This window comes from Hyaena hyaena, unplaced genomic scaffold (genome assembly GCF_003009895.1).
Source record: "Hyaena hyaena isolate Hyena2069 unplaced genomic scaffold, ASM300989v1 scaffold_240, whole genome shotgun sequence".
In the NCBI taxonomy this organism is placed as follows: Eukaryota; Metazoa; Chordata; class Mammalia; order Carnivora; family Hyaenidae; genus Hyaena; species Hyaena hyaena.
In genome coordinates this window covers 748686-771536 of record NW_024080873.1, presented here as the reverse complement: position 1 = coordinate 771536, position 22851 = coordinate 748686, and the positions used below count along the sequence as shown (strand labels likewise).

Sequence of the window (22851 nt, the reverse complement as noted above, 5' to 3'; positions counted from 1 at the left end):
TCGGATTCAGGTTTCATCTGTAATATTAGCTTGTGCAAGGAAAGGCTTCATTTATAAAAAATGAAGAACTGATGGCAAATGTAAATAAGGTTAAGCTCCTTCCATGTTTTTATGATTAGACAATATGTTTGCCAGATTCTTAAATGAGTCCTTTTCTATTTAGCCTAGTGATTTTTTCCCCCTGAAATACAACAAGCCATGATTATGCTGGTTTCTAATTTCCCAGAGATAACCAGGGATGTCCAGGGGACAAAGCCTATGAAATTTTTCTACCAATTAATCTCTGTAACGTACATTGAAACTTACACAATATCCTCACTGAGAGATGACATCAGGTATTTCAGGTGAGATTCTGCAGGGGTATGAAATGTAAGGTTCATTCATTCAACAAAAGGGCACAGATTTAAATGCAGAGCCAAGAGGTGACAGCAACTGTATTCCTGATGAGCATGGACAACCCATTAGGAACCACTCTGTAATATTCAAGTGGAGGACAGTCTGGGACAGGAAGTGAGGGACGTGTTGTGAAGTGTTCCAACTAGAAGTGATAATGGCTTGCCATTTAGGGACCTACAGGCTAGAGCCCTTCCCACCCCCCCACCCCCCCGCAATGGCAGCTCGGTAATCTTGGACAAGTTATGAAACTTGGCCTCAACGTTCTCTGCAAAATGTACATTGTTAAAGGAAATGTCTGAACTCTTTTCCTGCTTTAAAATTCCAATGATTTTTTTTGAAATCATAAAGTAAATGCTGTATTAAAGACAGTTGTTCATGGTTTTTAAATTAAATCTTTAAAAGGTGGCATATTAAGCCATAGTGGGTTTTCTTGAGAGGAGACAAGAGAACTATTAATACGATGGGGATAAAGAAAGGGGAAGAAAAGGAAACACCACCTCTCTCCTTCAAACCTTTGTTTTGGGGAATAAACTGTGAGATTCACTGGTTTTATTATGTAAAATAAGGAAGAGTGTGCATGACTTCATCTTTACAAGAGGGAAGAGGACTTGTTTCAAGGCTGAAGGCCGCTGTACAATGAAAGTGGGGTTGGTAAGCAAGGGTAAGTATGAAGCAGTTCCCAAGATTATCAGATAACCTAGCACTTTGAAACAACCCATCACAAGATCAGTTAGGGGGGTTGATGATATCCCTTAATTTAGAAATTCCTGGAAAATAATAAGGAAGGGGAGGAAGATTGAAAATACAGTGAGCACTTTATAACACTGAAAATGTGTCAGGTCACTTTGAGTAGAATTTGTCAGATACTAATAAGCATTTTAAACCAGGGTGAACTTTCAGTCAGGCAATGCCTTGATTCCTAATATATCTTGAGGCTATTGGAGATGTCAGTGGAAAATGACATTATAGACACAGACGCAGGAATTAAACAAACATAAACAAACAAACTATGACCATAGATTATAAATCACGAATTTCCTAGACAGGTAGCTTTGCATCTCCTATCTTTATGAGAACATCTACCAACAACAGATCTACACAGGACACAATTCATAAATTACCAAACAAAAAAGGTAAGTCTTTTTCTATGACATAATTAATATTTTGGCTTGAACTGATACCTGAGTGGCAGGCTGCATCAAAAAACTCAATATTGGGGCACCTGTGTGGTTCAGTCGGTTGAGCGTCTGACTTCGGCTCAGGTCATGATCTCATGGTTTGCAGGTTTAAGTCCCATGTCCGGCTCTGTGCTAACAGCCAGCTCAGAAAAAGCTTGTTTCAGATTCTGTGTCTCCCTCTCTCTCTGACCCTCCCCTGCTCATGCTGTGTCTCTCTCTCTCTCTCAGAAATAAAACATTTAAAAATTTTTAAAAAAATCTCAGTATTATTAAAATCCACATTTTACAGTTCAAGCTGAACCTGTCTCTTGTGATTCCAAGGGTCTGCTGTTGGACCATGTCTCCTGGATTACCCCTCCTTTGCCCAGGAAGATATGAAAATTTATTAGCCAGGTATGGCTATGTTGTAAGAAAAAGGAGCCCCACCTTCCTTTTTATTTTTTAAATTAAGGTATAATTGACATACCATATATATCAGTTTCAAGTGAATAACATGGTGAGTCAACATCGGATCTGTGAAAAATGCCATTTGAATTTGGATAAGGATTTGCACTGAATAGGTTGCTTTTGGTAGTATGGGTATTTTAACAATATTAATTATTCCATTACATAAATATGGACTATCTTTCCATTTATTTTATATCTTCAATTTCTTTAATTGATGTCTTGTAGTTTTCAGAGTACAGGTCTTTTACCTCTTTGGTTTCTTCCTAGGTTTTTTTTTTCTTTTTGATGCAATTGTAAATGGATTGTTTTCTTAATTTCTCTAATAGTTTATTATTAGTGTGTTGAAGTGCAACAGAATTATTAATTTTGTAACCGGCAAGTTTACTGAATTTATTATTAGTTTGGTATTAACAATACCAAAAGGTTTTTGGTATTGTTAGGGTTTTCTGTATAAAGTATCATGTCATCTACAAACAGTTTTACTTCTTACTTTCCAATTTAAAGGCCTCATTTCTTTTTCTTGCTTAGTTGTTAGGGTTAGAATTTCCAATACCATGGTGAATAAAAATGGAAAGAATATGCATCTTTGTCTTATCAAAGTCTCCGACTTTAGAGGAAAGTTTTTGGCTTTTTACCATTGAGTATGGTACTGGCTGTGGGTTTGTCATATAGCTTTTATGAGGCTGAAGTACATTTCCTCCAGACCCACTTTGTTGAGAGTTTTTATCACAGCTGGATGCTGAAATTTATCAAATGCTTTCCCTTTTATTGAAAGGATCACATGATTTTTTAAAATCTTTCATTGTGTTAATGTGATGTATTACACTGATTGATTTGCAGATGTTAAACCACTGTTTCACTCCTGAAATAAGTCCCACTTGATCACGGTGTCTAACCCTTTTAATATATTGCTGAATTCAGTTTGCTAATATTTTGTCAAGGATTTTTGCATCTTTGTTTATCAGCTATATTGGCCTTAAATTTGCTTTCTTTATAGTGTCCTGATCTGGTTTAGGTATTAGGATAACGCTGGCCTTCTAAAACAAGTTTGAAAGCATTTCTTCCTCTTTTATTTTTTTGGAAGAGTTTGAGGATAGGTACTAAATCTTTGGTAGATTTAGCAGTGAAGCAATATGGTCTAGGACTTTTGTTTGTTGGGAAGTTTTCAATTACTGATTCAATTTCCTTACTAGTAGTTGGTCCTTCTAGATTTTCTATTTCTTCAAAACTCAGTTTTTGGAAGAGTACACATTTCTAGGAATTTATCCATTTTATTCTAGGTGTTGAATTTGTTGGTATATAATTGTCATAATAGTGTCATGATCCTCTATATTTCCATGGTATCCGTTTTAACTTTTCTTTCATTTTTTTATTTCATTTGAGCCCCCCCCTCCCCTTCTCTCTCTTTTAGTGGGAGGGGTGGTGAATCATTTTGTCAACCAGCTCTTAGTTTCACTGATTTTTTCTGTTGCCTTTTTACTCATGTTTCATTTATTTCTGCTCTGGTCTTTATTATTGTCTTCCTTCTACTAACTTTTGACATTACTTGTTCTTCTTTTAGGTCAAAGTTGAATTGTTTGAGATTTCTCTTGTTTCTTGATGCAGGCCTGTATTAATATGAACTTCCCTCTTAGAACAATTTTTGCTGCATCTCACAGATTTTGGTATGTTGTATTTCTGTCTTCACTTGTCTTTGGACATCTGTTTGTTTCTCCTTTGATTTATGACCCAGTAGTTGTTCAGTAACAGGTCGTTTAATCTCAACGTGTTTGTGGTTTTTCTTTTTTCTTTCTTTAATTGATTTGATTTCAATCTCCTTGAATTTACTGAGATTTGTTCCATGGCCTAGCATGTGATCTATTCTGGAGAATGTTCTATGTGCACTTGAGAATAATGTGTATTCTGCTACTTGCAGACAGAATGTTCTATATACACCTAGTAAGTCCTATGTGGTCTAATGTGTTAACGTGGGTATTTCCATACTGCTTTTCAGTTTGGATGATCTATCCATTGATGTAAGTGGGGTGCTAAAGTCCCCTACTGTTATTGTACTGCTGTCATTTTCTCCAATTAGTTAATATTTGCTTTGTACATTTTGATGCTCTGATGTTGGGTGCTTGTATAAATAGATCTTCTTGTTAGAATGACCATCACAGGTAGTTCCCCTATTTTTTTAATTACAGTCTTTGTTTTAAAGTGTATTTTAACTACACTAAAGGATTTTAGCTACAATAGCTCACTTTTCATTTCCAACTGCATGGAATATTTTTTCCCATTCTTTCATTTTCAGTCTATATATGTCCCTACTTCTGAAGTAAAACTCTCCTCGGCAATATATAGATTTTTTTTTCCCTTAAATCTATTCACCCACTCAATATATGTTCACTGGAGCATTTAATTCATCTAATTTTAAAGTAATTATTGATATACCACCAGCTTTTTTCACAGGGTAGGAACAGAGGTAAAACAAACAATCCTAAAATTTGAACAGAACCACGAAAGACCCCAAATAACCAAAGCAATCCTGAAAAAAAAAAAAACAAAGCAAAGGTGGAGGTATCACGATTCTGGATGTCAAGCTATATTACAAAGCTGCAGTCATCCGGGTATTATGGTGCTAGCACAAAAAAAGATACACAGATCAATGGAACAGAATAGAAAATCCAGAAATGGACCCACAACTGTATGGTCAACTCATCTTCAACAAAGCAGGAAAGAATATCCAATGGAAAAAAGAGAGTCTCTTCAACAAATGGTGTTGTGAAAACTGAACAGCAATATGCAGAAGAATGAAACTGGACCAGTTTCTTACATCACACACAAAAATAAATTCAAAATGGATGAAAGACCTAAATGTGAGACAGGAAACCATCAAAACCCTAGAGGAGAACACAGGAAGCAACCTGTTTGACCTCAGCCAGAGCAGCTTCTTACTAGACACATAGACACATCGCTGGAGGCAAGAAAAACAAAAGCAAAGATGAACTATTGGGACTTCATTGATAAAAAGCTTCTGTACAGTAAGGAAACAATCAATGAAACTAAAAGGCAGCCCACAGAATGGGAGAAAATATTTGCAAATGACGTATCTGATAGAGAGTATCCAAAATCTATAAAGAATTTATCAAATTTCAACACCCCCATCAAAAAATAACCCAGTTGAGAAATGAACAGAGACATGAATAGATATTTTTCCAAAGGTGACATCCAACAGAGCTAACAGACACATGAAAAGATGCCCAGTATCACTCATCATCAGGGAAATATAAACCAAAACCACACTGAGATACCACCTCACACCTGTCAGAAAGGCTAAAATTAACAACACAAGAAATAACAGGTGTTGCAAGGATGTGGAGAAAGGGGAGTCTTGGTGCACTGTTGGTGAAAATGCAGACCGGTGCAGCTACTGTGGAAAACAGTATGGAGGTCCCTCAAAAGTTAAAAATAGAACTATCTCACAACCAACAATTGCACTACTAGGTATTTACCCAAAGGTTACAAAAATATATATTCAAAGGATACACGCACCCCAATATTCATATTAGCATTATCAATAACAGCCAAATTATGGAAAAAGTCCAAATGTACACTGATTGATGAATGGATAAAGAAGATGCTATACGTTCGTGGGCGTGCATATGTGAGAGCATGTGCATGCACACACATATGTGCACACGTGCTGGAATATTACTGAGCCATCAAAAATAATGAATTCTTGCCATTTGCAATGATGTAAGAAGGAGCTAGAGTGTATTATGCTAGGCAAAATAAGTCAGTCAGAGAAAGACATGCCATATGATTTCACTCGTGTGGAATTTAAGAAATGAAACAGATGAACATATGGGAAGGAGAAAAAAAAGAAAAAAGAGAGAGGGAAACAAACCATAAGACACTCTTATAGACAGGGAACAAGGATGCCTGGGTGACTCAGTTGGTTAAGTGTCCGACTCTTGATTTTGGCTCAGGTCATGATCTCACATGGGTTCAAACCCACATTAGGCTGGGCACTGATAGTGGAGCCTGCTCGGTATTCTCTTACTTCTCTTTCTGTGCCTCCCCTACTCAAACTCTCTTTCTCTCTCAAAATAAATAAACTTAGGAGTACCTGGGTGGGTCAGTTGGTTGAGCATCCAACTTCGGTTCAGGTCATGATCTGGCATCCATGGGTTCAAGCCCTACATCAGGCTCTGTGCTGACAGCTCAGAGCCTGGAGCCTGCTTCAGATTCTGTGTCTCTCTCTTCCTCTACCCTTTCCCTGCTCACGTTGTCTTTCTCTCCTTCAAAACTAAATAAACATTAAAAAATAAAAACTAAAAAAATAAACTTAAAAAAAAAGATAGAGAACTGAGGGTTCATGGAGGGATGTGGGTGGGGGATGGGCTACATGGGTGATGGGTATTAAGGAGGGCACTTATTATGATGAGCACTGGGTGTTATGTAAGTGAAGAATCACTGGATTCTATTCCTGAAACTATGTATGTTAACTATGTATGTTAACTAACTAGAATTTAAATAAAAATTTGAAAAGAAAAAAATAATTACTGATAGATATGTATTTATTGCTGTTTTAATTCTTTTCTAGCTGCTTTTATACTTCCTTTCTGTTTTTCTCTTCTCTTTCTTTCCTTGTGTTTCAGGGCCTTTCTTCAGTGATATGTTCAGATTCTGGTCTCATTTTCTTTTGATGTTTTAGTGTAAGTTTTTCCTTTGCAGTTACCATAATATTCACAAGTAATCCTATGTATATAACAATCTATTGTAAGTCGATAACAACTTAAATTTGAACACATTCTAAAAGTCTACATTCTTACTTCCCACTTCACATTTTGTTTTTTTGAGGTCATATTTTATTTCATATTTTATGTACCCCTTAGCTAACTATTGTAGCTTTAGTTAATTTTACTACTTTTGCCTTTTAACCTTCATACTAGCTTTGTAAGTGATTATCTGTTACCTTTACTATATTTACCTTTTCAAAGGAGTTTTTTACTTTCATATGTTTTCCTATCATTCATTAGTGCCATTTCTTTTCAGCTTAAAGAAATCCCTTTAACGTTTCTTGTAAAGCCAGCTTAGTAGCGACAAACTCCTTTAGCTTTTGCTGGTCTGGAAAACTCTTTCTCTCTCCTTCAATTCTGAATGATAATCTTTCTAAGTGGAGTCCTCTTGGTTCTTTCCTTTCAGCACTTTGAATATATTATGCCATTCTCTTATGGCCTGCAAAGTTTTTGCTGCAAAATCTGCTGATAACCTCATGGGGTTTCCCTTGTATGTAACCATTTGTTTTTCTCTTGCTGTTTTTAAGATTCCCTCTTTAACTTTTGACAGTTTGATTATCATGTATCTTGATGTGGCTCTCTTTTGGTTCATCTTACCAAATCTGAGATTCCTGGACCTGGATATGTCTGTTTCCTTCCTTCAGTTAGGAAAGTTTTTAGCTATTATTTCTTCAAGTAAGTTTTCTGCCCTTTTCTCTCTCATCTCTTTCAAGGACCTCTATAATGCAAATGTTATTCCAACTGATGTCCCACAGGTTTCTTAAGTTATCATCATTTCAAAAAATATATTTTTCTTGGGGCGCCTGGGTGGCTTAGTCGGTTAAGCGTCCGACTTTCGCTTAGGTCATGATCTCGCGGTTCATGGGTTCGAGCCCCGCATCGGGCTCTGTGCTGACTGCCGGCTCAGAGCCTGGAGCCTGTTTCAGAGTCTGTGTCTCCCTCTCTCTCTGACCCTCCCCTGTTCACGCTGTCTCTCTCTATCCTAGAAATAAAATTTAAAAATATATATATATATATATTTTTCTTTTTTGCTGCTCTGATAAGTTAGTTTCATTGCTTTGTCTCCCAGCTCACTGATCTGCTCTTTTGCTTCATCCAGTCTGCTTCACTCAGTCTAGTGTATATTTCAATTCAGCTACTGTATTCTTCAGCTCTATAACTTCTGGTTGCTACTTTCTTATATACACTATCTTTTTGTTGAAGTTCTCACTGTGTTCATCCATTCTTCTGAGTTCAGTGGGCATCTTCATAACCTTGAATTCTTTATCAGATAAATTACTTGTCTCTGTATCATTAAGGTCTTTTCTGCCTTTTTCTTTGATTTGGAACATATTTCTCTTTCATTTACTTGGCCTCTGTGTTTGTTTCTATGTACTAAACCAAATAGCTACCTGTCTCAGTCTTGAAGGTATGGCCTTGTGTAGGTGATAAACCTTCTCATTCAATGTTGCCCTAGAACTTGGTTGTCTCTTGAACCTTTGTGATTGTCTAAACTGTCTGACTTATTCTTGATATGTCCCCATTGTTGAGGGTGTGCCATGATCTATCAATGTTCCAAGGGGAGGAATTTCATTTAGCATCTAGTTTCAGGCTGATTGGAAAATAGACCCCCAGGGGCAAGCTTTTAAAGTATGCCAATATATACGGATTTGTGGGGCTACAATTGTAAACCCTCCTGGCTTCAAGACCAGAAGATCTGGAGGTGTCCCCCAGGTGACAGGTGCAAAAATCAGGTCTTCAAATAAATATAAAAGCTCCTTTCTGGGATGTCTCCTTGAGCTGTAGTAAGGCCAGGGGGAGGGGGGATAAAAGAATGGTGTCTGTCAATGTTCCCTTGAAGTGCCTCCTTACCCTCCAGATGTATGGGAAACCTGCAGCCTCTTAGGTTGAGGCTCCACTCATTGGAAGACAGGGGTTGTGTTTAAGTCTGCTGTCTGTGCAGAACCCTGGGGTTTGTAGCCTCCCAAGAACTGTCTGATTATTACATTCCTGTGGAGCTCAGGAATACCAGCCCTCTTGGCCACCAGGGCCAGGTGATCAAGGGGCATCCTTTGTGTAGACTGCATGTGCCCACTGGATTCCTGTTAGCATGTGGAGGTGGGGGCACACTTGCCAACTTCGGAAAGGCAGCAGTAAAATGTCTTGACTGTGCACACCTGCAGACCTCCAGAATGTAGCTGGAGAGTGCCCCTGGCTTTGGGCTGGGAGCAGAGAGAATGCCATGACCACTCCTGCTCGCCTGCCCCAGCCAGGGAAAGGGGGAGTACGACAAGTGCCTGCACTCTCCGGCTGCAGCTGCCAGCCCCCAGTCTTAGCAAGGTAGTGGGAGGGTGCCACAATGGAGCTCGCCCACCTGGGCTATCAGGGTACAAAAATAGTGTCTGCTAGTGCCTCCATCTCCAGGGAGAGTTTCAACTGCCCCCTGGCTCTCTAGCAAATACTTTTATATTAGCAAATGAATCTCCTTCTTAGATAGTCCAGGCACTTTTGAAACCCTATTTCTGTTGGGTCTGAGTGAATAAGACGTCATACGAAACCCTTTCAGTGGGGACTCTTAAGTTTCCTACAGCACTTCTGTCCCTTGGATGTCAGCACTGTTGGTTTTCTAAGCCAGGCGTTTTAGGAGCTTGTCTCTCCAGCACAGATCCCAAGGGCTGCGTAACCTGATATGGAGCACCAACCCCTTGCTTCTTCAGAAGCGGAAGTGGGGGGGCACCTGAATGGTTCAGTCAGTTCAGCATCCAACTTCGGTTCAGGTCATGGTCTCGTGGTTTGGGAGTTGGAGCCCTGCATCGGGCTCTCTGCTGTCAGCGTGGAGCCCACTTCAGATCCTCTGTCTCCCTCACTTTCTGCCCCTCCCCATCTTGCACTCTGCTCTCTCTCAAAAATAAGTAAGTATTAAAAACAAAAACAAGACGTTTTCTGCTGGTGAGACCCCTCCCTATTGTGTGCTGCTGCACCAGAGGTGGGGTTTTTGGTGAGACCGAGTCTCTGTCTTTCCTACCCATTTTGATGTGGTTATTTCATCTCTTGTTCTGGTGAAGCAGTTGATCTAGTCTTCAGATCTTTTTCAGAGGAAAATGGTCCATATGTAGCTGTAGATTTGGTGTTCATGGGAAGTGGTGACTTCGGGATTTTCCTACGCCACTGTCTTGTGGAAGTCTGAACCTACCTTCCTTCTTCATATTCTTCAAGAGTATCACCTTTAGATGATGCAATACAGTAAATGGGACCTCTCACAGTGTTACTGTCATTTCATAACCTAGTATGAAGTAGAAGACATAATCTAGTAAGATGATAAATTGGTGAACAGTACCCTTGGATAGACTCTAAGGTAGCATGGTTTTTCAACACTTTCTGCAATTCTGCTTCTTAGAAAATAATAGTGATGCACTAGAAGCATGAGCTGATCATCATTTTGGAAATCACAGCCAGGTCTCCTTGTTTGCCATTATTCATGGCCAAGGATTCCAGTACTGGGGCTACATCTTATTTCATATTCTCCCCCTTTCACTGAACTGTGGCACTATTAGTGAGAGAGTCAGAGGAAGCCAGATGGTGGGAAAGTTAGTCTTGCCAAGTAGATTTTTTTTTTCCTCGACCAAGGACTTATCAGTACCACAGTGGTTCTCACTTGATGTGATTTTCCTCTCAACAAGGTTTAACTGGTGATATGATACAAAAGAGCAAGGGCTTTGGCTTTAGAGAGAATTGGACTCGAACTCTAGCTCTGCCACTTCCGTATCAGTAAGAGGAGAACAAAAGCTATCATACACGTTGCGTGGATGAAATAAGAGGGTATCAAGGGCAACTGCTCGGGCCACTCCTAGCAACGGTTGGGTTTGAGAAGGCTTCCTTCATTCCTGACAAACCAGTTTGATAAAATTAATGTCAGGACTCACTTGTAAGATCTCTCTTCATTTTCAGGGAAGATAACAGAGAATAATCTACATTTGCCATCAGTTTGTTGTTGTTTTTTTAATCAAGTTGTTTCCTCTGATTAAGAACGCCCTGTCCTGTCCACTCCACCCCCATCTCCTCTTACTCATGCCTTTCGTTCTTCCAAGCTCAGCCTAAATTCTAATTTTGTACCATCTGTACCATCTAATACAGTGTTTATATACAGGAGAATCTACCACATAAATATTTTTGAATGTTATTGAACATTGCTAAAGTAATCAAAGAATATTACAAACAAACTTGTTTAGAAGGAAATGCTTGTAGTTACTCAAAGCAACATGGTGGTTTATCATATTAAAAAAAATAAAAGCCACAAAATAAAGCAGGGCTCAAGAATTAAATTAAAAAGAAAACAGTACAATAACTCTAAACACAGAGATCGTAAGCCAAGGTACACTAGTAATTTATTTATCTATTTATTTACAATAACATCTTCCATACTCACTGATCGGAAGAACTGATATTGCTTTGGGTTTTTTTTTTTATTTTTTTTAATTTTTTTTTATTTCTAGGAGAGAGAGAGAGACAGACAGCGTGAGCAGGGGAGGGTCAGAGAGAGAGGGAGGCACAGACTCTGAAATAGGCTCCAGGCTCTGAGCTGGCAGTCAGCACAGTGCCCGACACGGGGCTCAAACCCACGAACCGCGAGATCATGACCTAAGCGAAAGTCGGACGCTTAACCGACTAAGCCACCCAGGCGCCCCAGAACTGATATTGTTAAAATGTCGATACTACTCAACACAGTCTACAGAGTCCGTGCAATCTGTATCAAAATACCAAAAGCATTTTTCACAGAACTAGAACAAATACCACTAAAATTTGTATAGAACCAGAAAAGACCCCAAATAGCCAAAACTATCTTGAAAACAAACAAACAAAAACAGAGGTATCACAATCTTACCTATCAAGATACGCTACAAAGCTGTAGTAATCAAAAGAGTATGGTACTAGCACAAAAACAGACATATAGATCAATGGGACAGAACAGAAAAACCCCAGAAATAAACCCATACTTTTATGGTCAATTAATCTATGACAAAAGAGGCAAAAATATGTAATAGATAATGGTGTTGAGAAAATTATACAGCTAAATGCAAAAGAATAAAACTGGACTCCTCTCTTAACCATTCACAAAAATAAACACGGATTAGGGAGTTAAACATGAGACCTGAAACCTGCTTTCTAGAAGAAATCACAGGCAGTAACTTCTTTGACATCAGCCGTTGAAACATTTTTCTAGATATGTCTCCTCTGGCAAGAGAAACAAAAGCAGTATGAAACTATTGAGACTACACCAAAAGAAAAAGCTTCTGCATAGGGAAAGAAACCATCAACAAAACACAAAGGCAACCTACTGAATGAGAGAAGATATTTGTAAATGATATATCCAATAAGGATTTCATATCTAAAACACGTAAAGAACTTACACAACCCAACACCAAAAAACCCCCCAAATAATCCAATTAAAAAATGGGCAGAGGACCTGAATAGACGTTTCTCCAAAGAAGACATCCAGATGACCAACAGACACATGAAAAGATGCTCAGTATCACTAACCATCTGAGAAATGCAAATCATAACCACAATGCGATGTAACCTCACTCCTGCAAGAATGGTTAATATCAAAAACATAAGAAACAAGTATTAACAAGGATATGGAGAAAAAGGAAACTTGTGCACTGTTGGTGGAATGTAAACTGGTGTAGCCACTATGGAAACAGTGCAGAGGTGCCTCAAAACGTTAAAAATAGAACTACCGTAGGACCCAATAACTCTACTACTAGATATTTACCCAAAGAAATGAAAACACTAATTCAAAAAGCTATCTGCACCCCTATGTTTATTGCAGCATTGTTTACAATAGGTTAAAGAAGATGTGGTATGTGTACACGATGGAATATTAATCAGTCATAAAAAACAATGAAATCTTGCCATTGGCAACAACATGGATGGCTCTGGAGGGTATTATGCTAAGTGAAATGAGTCTGTCAGAGAAAGACGAATACCGTATGATTTAACTCATATGTGGAATTTAGGAAACAAATGAACAAAGAAAAAAGAGAAACACAAAAAGCAGGCTCTTAAATACAGAGAACATACTGGTGGTTGCCAGAAGGGAGGTGGGTGGGGGGATAGGGTGAAATACGTGAAGAGGATTAAGAGTACATTTACTGTGATGAGGGCTAATGTACAGAATTGTTGAATCACTATATTGTACACTTGGAACTAATATAATATAAACGTAATATAATATGGTATGTTAATTATACTTGAATTAAAAAAGGGTTAAACTGGGGTACCTGAGTGACTCAGTCAGCTGAGCGTTGGACTCTTGACATCGGCTGGGGTCATGATTTCAGGGTTCATAGGTTCAAGCCCCACGAGAGGCTCACGGCTGTCAGCGCGGAGCCTGCTTCGGATCCTCTGTCTCCCTCTCCCTTGGCCCCTCCCCCGCTCACACTCTCTCAAAATAAATAAAACAGTTTAAAAAAATGGTTACATAAATAAATAATACCCCATCACATCTGAGGACCCCATACATACATTTTCTCCCATAAGCAAGAAAAGCAAGGAAATGCCTTTTCTGTGTCACCAATTCTGACTACTTCTCCCTATTCCAGCACCCCAACCTCCCCTATCCTCTGCGTCCTCAGAATTCAAAGGCAGTTTGTTGTCTCCAAACACTTTAGTAACGCTCTTCCATTTTCTCCTAATAGAAGGCTCTTCAACTTTATCTGGGAACATCTCACTGTGCAGTCACCTTTCGTGACCTAAAGTAGCCTCCTCCGGGTGATTTTTCTTTGAGGATCTTGACACTGCTTTGGAAGTTTCCAGTCATAAATTGTTACCCACTGAGAACAATTTCTCAGACCTGGCTAAAGAATAACACAGACTCCAAAAGAAAACCACCCTCTACCTATGCCACTGTATTATCTTGTCTCCTAATTCAAAGAGAGCACAACCTACATTTTGAATAACGTTAGAGGCACTGGAAAATGAAATTACAGAACACAACTAGAAGATTCAAAAAGAAGTGATCTTCGGACTGTAGGACACCATTTGTTATTTGGTGGCACCTTCTGGGAAAGCTTGATATTGCAGCTCAGCTCTGTTAAACATAAATCCCTCACCAAAGCAAAAAGCAAGTGGGAAAACTCTGGGAGCAGGGAAACAGTGATCCCGTAATAATGTGAAATCCAGAACCACGGCAGTCTGTTGCTCTGGAAGCAGGCATGTGTGAGAAGTCAGAGATGCCTGGACAGTTGACAGCTCTTCCCTCCCGGTGTATGCCAAATCCAGCCCTAAGGACAACCTTCCTGAAGGGTGTTGGTAAAAGTCCAAATCAATAGGTCGGTCAAAGCAACATGATTCATGAATGGAACAAGCACATTATCCCAAAGGCTTTCACAGCACTGATGCCAATGTCGAGAAGCACATCTCTGCAAATGTAAGATGAATCTGTGGAAAAATAAGATCTGCTTCATTCCAAAAACCCTCAAGTGAACTCCCTACCAAGTTGGATCAAATCCTGACTCCACCACACGGCAACTATGGCCAAGTCTCTTAACCTGTGAGCCTCAGTTTCCCCACCTGTAAAATAGGGATAATAAATCTACCTACTTTGTAAAGTTGTTTTGAGGATTAAATGAGTTAGAACATGTCAAGTGCTTAGACTGGGGACGAGCAAGCACTCAAGAAATGTTTGACTACAGGCATCCAGATACTACGGTAAAGCTGGCCATGCAAAGATCATGGTGAATCACATCTTTGAATTTGTGTCTAAAGATGACAGATGAGACAATCAGGTAAAGACAATAGGCCCCAGAGTAAGAAACAATAGTGCACAGAAGAGGCAACAGAGCTCTTTTGAAGGAGGCTCATGGAATTCGTGAGACATACGATTCAATACAAGTAAGTAAAAATGCTGAGTCTGGGCAGTTATTGACACATTGATCTTGCAATGGTAGGATCCCCTGTCTAAGGCCCTCAGCTACCTAAGGGCTTCTGAGCAATGATTTAGTTTAAAAACTGTGAAACAAATTAGGCTTAGTATGATACCCAAACAAGGAAGAGAAGAAGCCCCTACCTCTGTTTTAAGGTAAAAATCTCCCTTTTGACTGCTCCAAATCCTTTTTTGGACTAAGTCAGGAATATGGCTGAGCAAACGAAGAGTGGATTGGCTAGACTGTAGCCACTCCTGTACCCGATCACATCTGACACAGAAAACCAACAAAAAAGCAATTGAAAACAAGGGCAGGTGAAATATAGCTCCATGCACCCAACGAAGTTAACTTTCTTCCTATTGTTTTAATGAAAGCTCCACACTGAGCTGCATATATCAGAGGAAGAATTGCAAACCTTCAGGTACCTTTACCTCCAGCTATAAAATGTAGAGACCAGGAGTCCAGAGCAAGACACCCCCTGCCCCCCGCCCCCCAGAGGCAGGGCTGCCCTTTAATGAATGGCCTCTCCAGCTGCTCAGTCACCACCCTTACAGCCTTTACAGCTCTTGCATGTTGCTGGAATTACAAGTCATTAAAAAGCCACTTTGAAAACACAATAAAGACCTTCTTCTCTGACTGCCACAGCCTTCCATCACATAAAAACCTAAGGCCAATGCTTCAACAGCAGGATGTTTATGGCCAGATCCAGACAGTTTAAGCAGGGCAAGGAACAGGGTGGAGTGGGAGGAAATGAGGCACAACAAAAGAAGGGAAGTTTCTTTTTCCTTCTTCCTTTTTTTTTCTTTCCAAAAGAAATTGCTGCTAAGGTGATTTGAATTCTTTATCCTGTATCTGAACAACCACTGGTAAAATGCTACCATTCGGAAGAGACTCCACCTCTTTCCCGGGAGAAGAATTTAACCAAGAAAACAACGCTGGTAAAGACAAAGTATCAAAAGTCGCGATTATAATCTCATTCCTCACACAGCAAGTTGAATGAAGTGTGTACAGAGAAGGTTTCAGGTCTCATGTTTAGGTCCTTAATCCATCCGTGTTGAGTTTATTTTCGTGTCTGGTGTAAGAAAGGGGTCCAGTTTTATTCTTTTGCATTTAGTTGTCCAGTTTTCCCAACACCATTACGTATTTTTGCCTCTTTTGTCATAGATTAATTGACCATAAAAGTATGGGTTTATTTCTGGGTTTTTTTGTTCTGTCCCATTGATCTATATGTCTGTTTTTGTGCTAGTACCATACTCTTTTGATTACTACAGCTTTATAGCATATCTTGAAAGGTAGGATTGTGATACTTCTGTCTTGCCCACAGAGGGGGCACCAGGTAGGAAGAAAGCCAAACAAAGGCGATGTCTACTAGGGCATACAGGGAATTTTAGCAACCCTTTATCTCCTTTGTTCACAGAAAGGTCTTTTGGGTCATGGCTTATTTGGAACCACTTTCATCAGTTTTCTTCGGCTCCACTACCTACATTTAGAGAATCAAACCAACAACAGCAACAATAAAAGCACGACTACCAGAAAACTGATAAAGACTGTATATCTGGTGGGTTTTATACCCAAATAATACCCAAAGGCCTTTAGAGGCTTTCTCTGTAATGATGGGCAGAAGCCATTACAAACCTTCCTGTAACAATTACTGGATATGTGACACTCCTAGGTCTGCTGTGAAAATGTGCTCCCTACTCTAAGGAATTAATGATGCTAACTCTTTACTCCAAAAGATATTTCAAGGTGTGGCTTAGGATTAATATACCAAGATGAACATGAAGTTTATGAAAAGAAAAGGCATATCTTATAAGTCATATATAAAAGGGAGGGAGCAAGAGACAAAAATAAATATGCACAGTTATCTAAAGGTGATGATCATCTGGGATAATTTCATGTAGAAAGAGGTGTGCTTTAGGAATGTCATTTAATCTTCTCATAAATCAGCTAACATTCAAGAAAGATGCCTTTCTGACCAAGATCTACTATAAGAAATACACACATCCTATGAAATAAAATTTTTACAAACCATTACTCACCCATACTGATTACAACATATTCTGATTTTTTTAAACACTGGTGACGACATGCTAAAATGGTTTCATGGCTCACCAATGACTCATAAGCCACAATTTGAAAACCTCTATTCATGAAGAATCATAACATGTCAGAATACGGAAAGACCAAGTTGCTAAACCTGACAATCCTGATAGACTAATCACACCCCAAGAGGATCAATGAACATCTTAGGGTGATTTGAAATAAAAGTCAAACATACAAAAAAGCTTTCCAAGTAACACCTAATTAAGAACAAGTTGTGTACTACGAGGAGCCTATTCTGCCTGGGTGGCTCAGTCTGTTGAGTGCTGGACTCTTGGTTTTGGCTCAGGTCATGATCTCAACAGTTTTGTGGGTTCGAGCCCCGCGTCTCGATTCTGGTTCTATGCTGACAGTTCAGAGCCTGCTTATGATTCTCTCCCCCGCTCCCGTCTCTGCTCCTCCTTGCTCGTGCTGTCTCTGTCTCTCTCAAAATACATGAATAAACTTAAAAAAAATTAAAACAAAGAGGACCCTAAGGACCCTAAGTAAATAGCACAAGAGGAAAAATAAATGCTTGAGATATTGGAATGAACCCATTAGTTCTCATCATTCGTTCAATAGACTATCACTATGAAACATTTACCAAACACTGGGGCCGATTACCCCAATCTCTTGTATATGCTACTGTGCTCCCAATCTGATCTTCTATTAAAATTTCAAGATTAGCTATGGAGGATAGCAGGGAAGGAAGTAGTCTCTGAACAACAGAAGATTGGTAATGACTCCATGTCCTAACCCTTCTGCCCTTCTACCTCTTCTGCAAATGCGGAAGAGAGAATCTGCTAAGTCCCACCACCTCTGCCAGCACTTGAATTAGGAACATGTGTATGGTGAATCCACAGGGCAGAAAGAGAAATAGTCTCAAATTGCTAGCAATTTCTAGCCAGACATCTTCCTTTACCATTATCTAGAAATACTGACAAGCTACAGTAAGGAGCTTATTTGGACTGATCAGGACTAATAAGTAACTTTAAAAGTCTAAAGTTTTGGGGCACCTGGGAGGCTCAGCCAGTTAAGCATCTGACTTCAGTTCAGGTCATCTCATGGTTTGTGAGTTCAAGCCCTGCATCAGGCTCTGTGCTGACCCAAGTTTTATCGCGTTCTTCTCATTTCCCTAAATCTGCAACCATAGGAAAGCACAGAAACTTAGCCCCAAGGAGCAGCTCAAGTTTCCTGCTGCTATTCAAAATGGCCCGTTGTCATACTACGGAATGTATCTTTCCTTTAACAATTTCCATCACAGTCCAAATGTCTGCAGATTCCCTAATGATTTCATTTCCTTCTTTCCATTAGTTAAGGAAATTCATCGCTAGGCCTGTCCGTGCTACCATTTTATGGCCCAGCTGTCATTTTCTCCCCTCATCCTTTATCCTGAAGCCTTGGGAAAGAAGATCTGAAGGCTAATACGGGAAAGGAGGGAAACCAACACAACTACTCACGTCAGATTTGGAGGACATGTTCTCCTCCACGTCGGAGTCGTTGGGATCCACAATATCATCAAATGGCGGCAGAGTAGATTTCTTCTTCTCTGAGGTCTCACTTTCAATTTTGACCTTTCCAATCTTGACATGAGATTTATCTTTGATCTGTTTTTTGTCAGCAGAACAAGTGAGTATCAGCGGTGGTGCGCTAGAAAAACTTTTAAATAAAGCCTCTGAGCTACTCTTTTTCCGTTTTTTGGCGGAGAGTTCTTCAGAATCTGCAACGGGGGGCCTTTTACTAGGAGCCTTCTTGTCTTGCTGTCCACTGGTAATAGTGAGTAAGTTACTGTCTGGTTTTGGCTCTTTTGACATGGGTTTCGGTTCCTTAAAGGCCATCTTAGGAACGATTTTTTCTTCTTTCAGTGGTTTATTTTCTTTGGGTTTCTTAGAGGATTCTTTGGAAGATTTGTTGTGATCCCTGGAAGGTTCTTTGAAGGCACTTTTATGTTCTCTGGAGTCTTTAGAAGGTTTTTCCTTGTGCTCCTTCATTAACTTGTGAGGCTTTGAAAAACTGCTGCTGCTGCTGCTACTGCTGCTACTGCTGCTGCTGCTGCTGCTGCTGCTGCTACAGCTGCTGCTGCTGCTGCTACTGCTGCTGCTGCTGCTGCTACAGCTGCTGCTGCTGCTGCTGCTGGTATGAATGCTCCTGTTCGGGTCCTGCAGAAATGGGACAACAGAATGCAAGTCAGAGCTCCGGAGCAACACGCGGTCCCCGGCCGGCTCCCTTGCACCCTGCATCCACGCGCAAAGATCCTGCCTTGAGCGCTCGCGAGTGAGTCTTATTAGGCACCAATCACCACAGTGGAACAGGTGGGGACAGGGTGTGTGAGGAGCACAGGGAACGAGGGCCACTCTGATCAAGGAATTTAATGAGGCCAGCTGTTGTCCCAATCACGGGAAGCATGGCGTTCTCAACATTGCGGTTCGACAAATGTTTGCCGAACGCCTGTTCTAGGAGACACAAGGAAGGGTGACACACGGCCCTTCTCTCAGGAACTGTGACATATCTAGGAATCGTGGCTGTTCCAAGAGCCACCAATGAGATGCCAGGACCACGAAAAGAAGGCGGTCATGATTTCTGTTGGGGGCATGGGAAAAGAGTCGTTCAGAAATTGATAGAGAATTGACACTTGAATTAGATCCTCAAGGATGAGCAGGGCATTATGGGGAAGGGAAGAATGAGAAGGGACTTGGAGACTGTGACTAGAGCAAAGCACAACAAGGAGTGATTAAAGTGCAGACAGTTTTTGGGGATCAGCATCCACCTATGGCACAGATTGAGGACGAGGCAGAAAAAGAGCCCAGAGTCCCATAGTGAGGACAGATAATATTAAATCTTAAGTGGCTTTTTAATATAAAGAACAACAAGACCCAAAAATAAGGAAAAGAATTCTCAATTTGAGATAAAAATCCTTTTTGTTTTTTGGTTGGCTGTCCAAATTTCATCGGTTAGGTAATGTCTCCCATCTATCAACAAAGAAAAGAGAAATCCAACAAAAGATGTCACCTAATGGTCATCAAATGGACTGAAAAGTCTTGAGCAGTTACTGTTGCTCAATCATGAGGAAAGAGTTCACCACTGCTTATTCCATTTTAAATGTGCTGCTTATTTTTTCACTCATGTAAGTGCCTCAATATATATGACCTCCATAGACCCTTTCTACTTAGGAACAAAATTTAAATTCATACTTAACATATTGGTGACCCTCTACCATTAATAGTAAGAACAGGAAACAGAAGTGGATCCTGGACTTGCAAAAATCTACACCAAAACCATAAAAGAAAACCTCTTTCTTTCTTATTTCTACCTCCTAATGGACCTAATGGCAAATCAATGCTCAAATTTTCAACTAGAATTTACACCTCAAGGCTTGCTTGTTCTTCTGCACCTTTAACTCACTCAAAGTCAATGATATGTATATCAATCTTGTATCCCTTAAATATTTAGCATGATACAGAAAAAATAGTTGGGCAGGGGCTATGCCTTTCACTAAAACAAACCCTATCTACCTATAGGGTCTATGTCAAAAGAAAAAAGAAAACTATGTATATGAATAAGCATCGGAAAGTAATACTCACTGTAAAGGAAACAATCAACCAAACTAAAAGGCAACCTAGGGAATGGGAGAAGATATTTGCAAATAACATAAAAGATAAAGGGCTAGTATCCAAAATCTATAAAGAACTTCTAAAACTCACACCCAAAAAACAAAATTGAGTTAAAAAATAGGCAGAAGACACGAAGAGACATAGAAATAGTCAGCAGACACATGAAAAGATGCTCAACATCACTCATCATCAGGGAACCGCAAATCAAAACTACAATGAGGTATCACCTCACACCTGTCAAAAATGGCTAAAATTAATAGCACAGGAAACTACAAGTGTTGGCAAGGATGCCATGAAAGGAGAACCCTCATGCACTATTGGTGGGAATGCAAACTGGTGCAGTCACTGTGGGCAACAGTATGGAGGTTCCTCAAAAAAGTAAAATCAGAATGACTCTGTGATCCAGCAATTGCACTACTAGGTATTTACCCAAAGGATATAAAAATATAGATTCGAAAGGAGACATGTACTCAGATGTTTACAGCAGCATTATCAACAATAGGCAAATTATGGAAAGAGCCCCAACGTCCACCAGCTGATGAACGGATAAAGAAGATGTGGTGTATGTGAATAATTGAATATTATTCAGCCACAAAAAGAACGAAATCTTGGAGCTAGAGAGTATTGTGCTAAGCAAAATAAGTCAGTCAGAGAAAGCCAAACATCGTAAGATTTCACTCATATGTGGCATTTAAGAAACAAAACAGGGGGGCCTGGGTGGCTCAGTCAGTTCAGTGTCCGACTTTGGCTCTCACGGTTTGTGGGTTCGAGCCCCGCATTGGGTTCTGTGCTGACAGCTAGCTCAGAGCCTGGAGCCTGTTTCTGATTCTGTGTCTCCCTCTCTCTCTGACCCTTCCCTGCTGATGCTGTCTCTCTCTCAGAAATAAATAAAATGTTAAAAAAAAAAAAAAAGAAACAAAACAAATGAACATAAGGGGCAGGCAGAAGAGAGGCAAACCAAAAAACAGACTCTTAACTGTAACGAACAAACGGATGGTTACCAGAAGGGAGGTGATGGGGGGATTAAGGAGGACACTTGTGAGGAGCACCAAGTGTTGTATGGAAGTGATGAACCACTAAATTCTACACCTGAAATTAATATTACATTGCATGTTAACTAACTGTAATTTAAATAAGAACTTGGGGAAAAAAGGAAATAAAATAATACTTAAAATGAAAAAATATTGTTCTGTGTTAGTAGACTATGTGCTTTTTCTTCTTCCTACAATTTTTTCCTTATCTGTCAACAGTAACAACAACGAAATGACATATACCAATCATTCCATTTATTTTTCTCAAGTGAGCATTTGGTTTCAAAGTCCTAAAATAGATAAAGTTACTATGCAAAGACGTGCTTTTATGCATCAAACTAGATGATTCCTTACAAAACCTCTCAATCTGAGATTTGCAAGCAGAATGCTAAAGATAGTATTCATATTACTGAAACTACATTATTTTATAAATTTTATTACAAGACATTTCCTGGCATGTGAAGCAATACTATGAATAATTAAAATAAAGTATAATGGGAAAACTAAATTAAGGAAGAACATTTGAAATCTAATATCCTTGAGTTTTTTTTTTTAATTGGTTTGTTGACTCACTGAATTTTGGCAATTTGCAATCAGTATTCTAATTATGGCTCTAGAATACCCAAGCGTTGCTGCCTAATATTTAACCTTCATGGAGATTACACATATGTTTATAAATGTGACTTTTAAAAACACACAGATTTTTACCTATCAACATACTTTTTTTTTTAATGTTTATCCTTGAGAGAGAGCGAGAGCATGCACACATGCATGCACAAGCATGCAAGTTGGGGAGGGACAGAGAGAGAGGGAGACACAGAATCCGAAGCAGGCTCCAGGCTCTGAGCTGTGAGCACAGAGGCCAGATGTGGGGCTCGAACTCACAAACCCTGAGATTATGACCTGAGCCGAAGCCAGACACTTAATAGACTGAACCACCCAGGCGCCCATACCTATCATCATACTTTCTAGTATTAAGCATTAAGAAATAGTAAATTTCAATATATAACAAAAAACTTCTACAGGACTCCTTCCATGATTTATTTCTAAAGCTCGTTTGTAGGACAAACTAGAATTCTTAATGCAAAGTACACAGTGGTATAGGACACCGACTCCTGTGCCACAGAAAGTTTAAGCTCTTGTCTTAATCACATATATATGACGTCAAGTATAAAACTCCAGAAATTTTATAACTTTTTACTCCCATGTTGGCCTAGGTATTTAATGCCCACCGTCAATTTCACTGACCCAACAAATCTTCACAGAAGCAAGCTACCCAGCTCTTGCTCCTGCCTCTTTACCAAAAAGCTGCCTTTAAATTATGACAACTGAGAAGTAAAAAGAGTAACATTTGATAACAACACCCCAGATAAATAAAAATTTAGAAAAAAAAGGTGAAAGAACAGTTCCTATTATAATAGGAC

The 22851-nt window shown here is 39.5% G+C and overlaps 1 protein-coding gene across 2 annotated transcripts in view; it reads right to left on the bottom strand.

The window, feature by feature from the left end:
- MLLT3 (MLLT3 super elongation complex subunit) overlaps positions 1 to 22851 on the bottom strand; it is a 274703-nt gene that overhangs the window by 55348 nt on the left and 196504 nt on the right. For both annotated transcript variants that reach the window (XM_039244430.1, XM_039244431.1), the window contains one exon: positions 18246 to 18944. In XM_039244430.1, coding sequence (XP_039100361.1) covers positions 18246 to 18944 — 699 coding nt within the window. The remainder of the gene's footprint in view (positions 1 to 18245; positions 18945 to 22851) is intronic.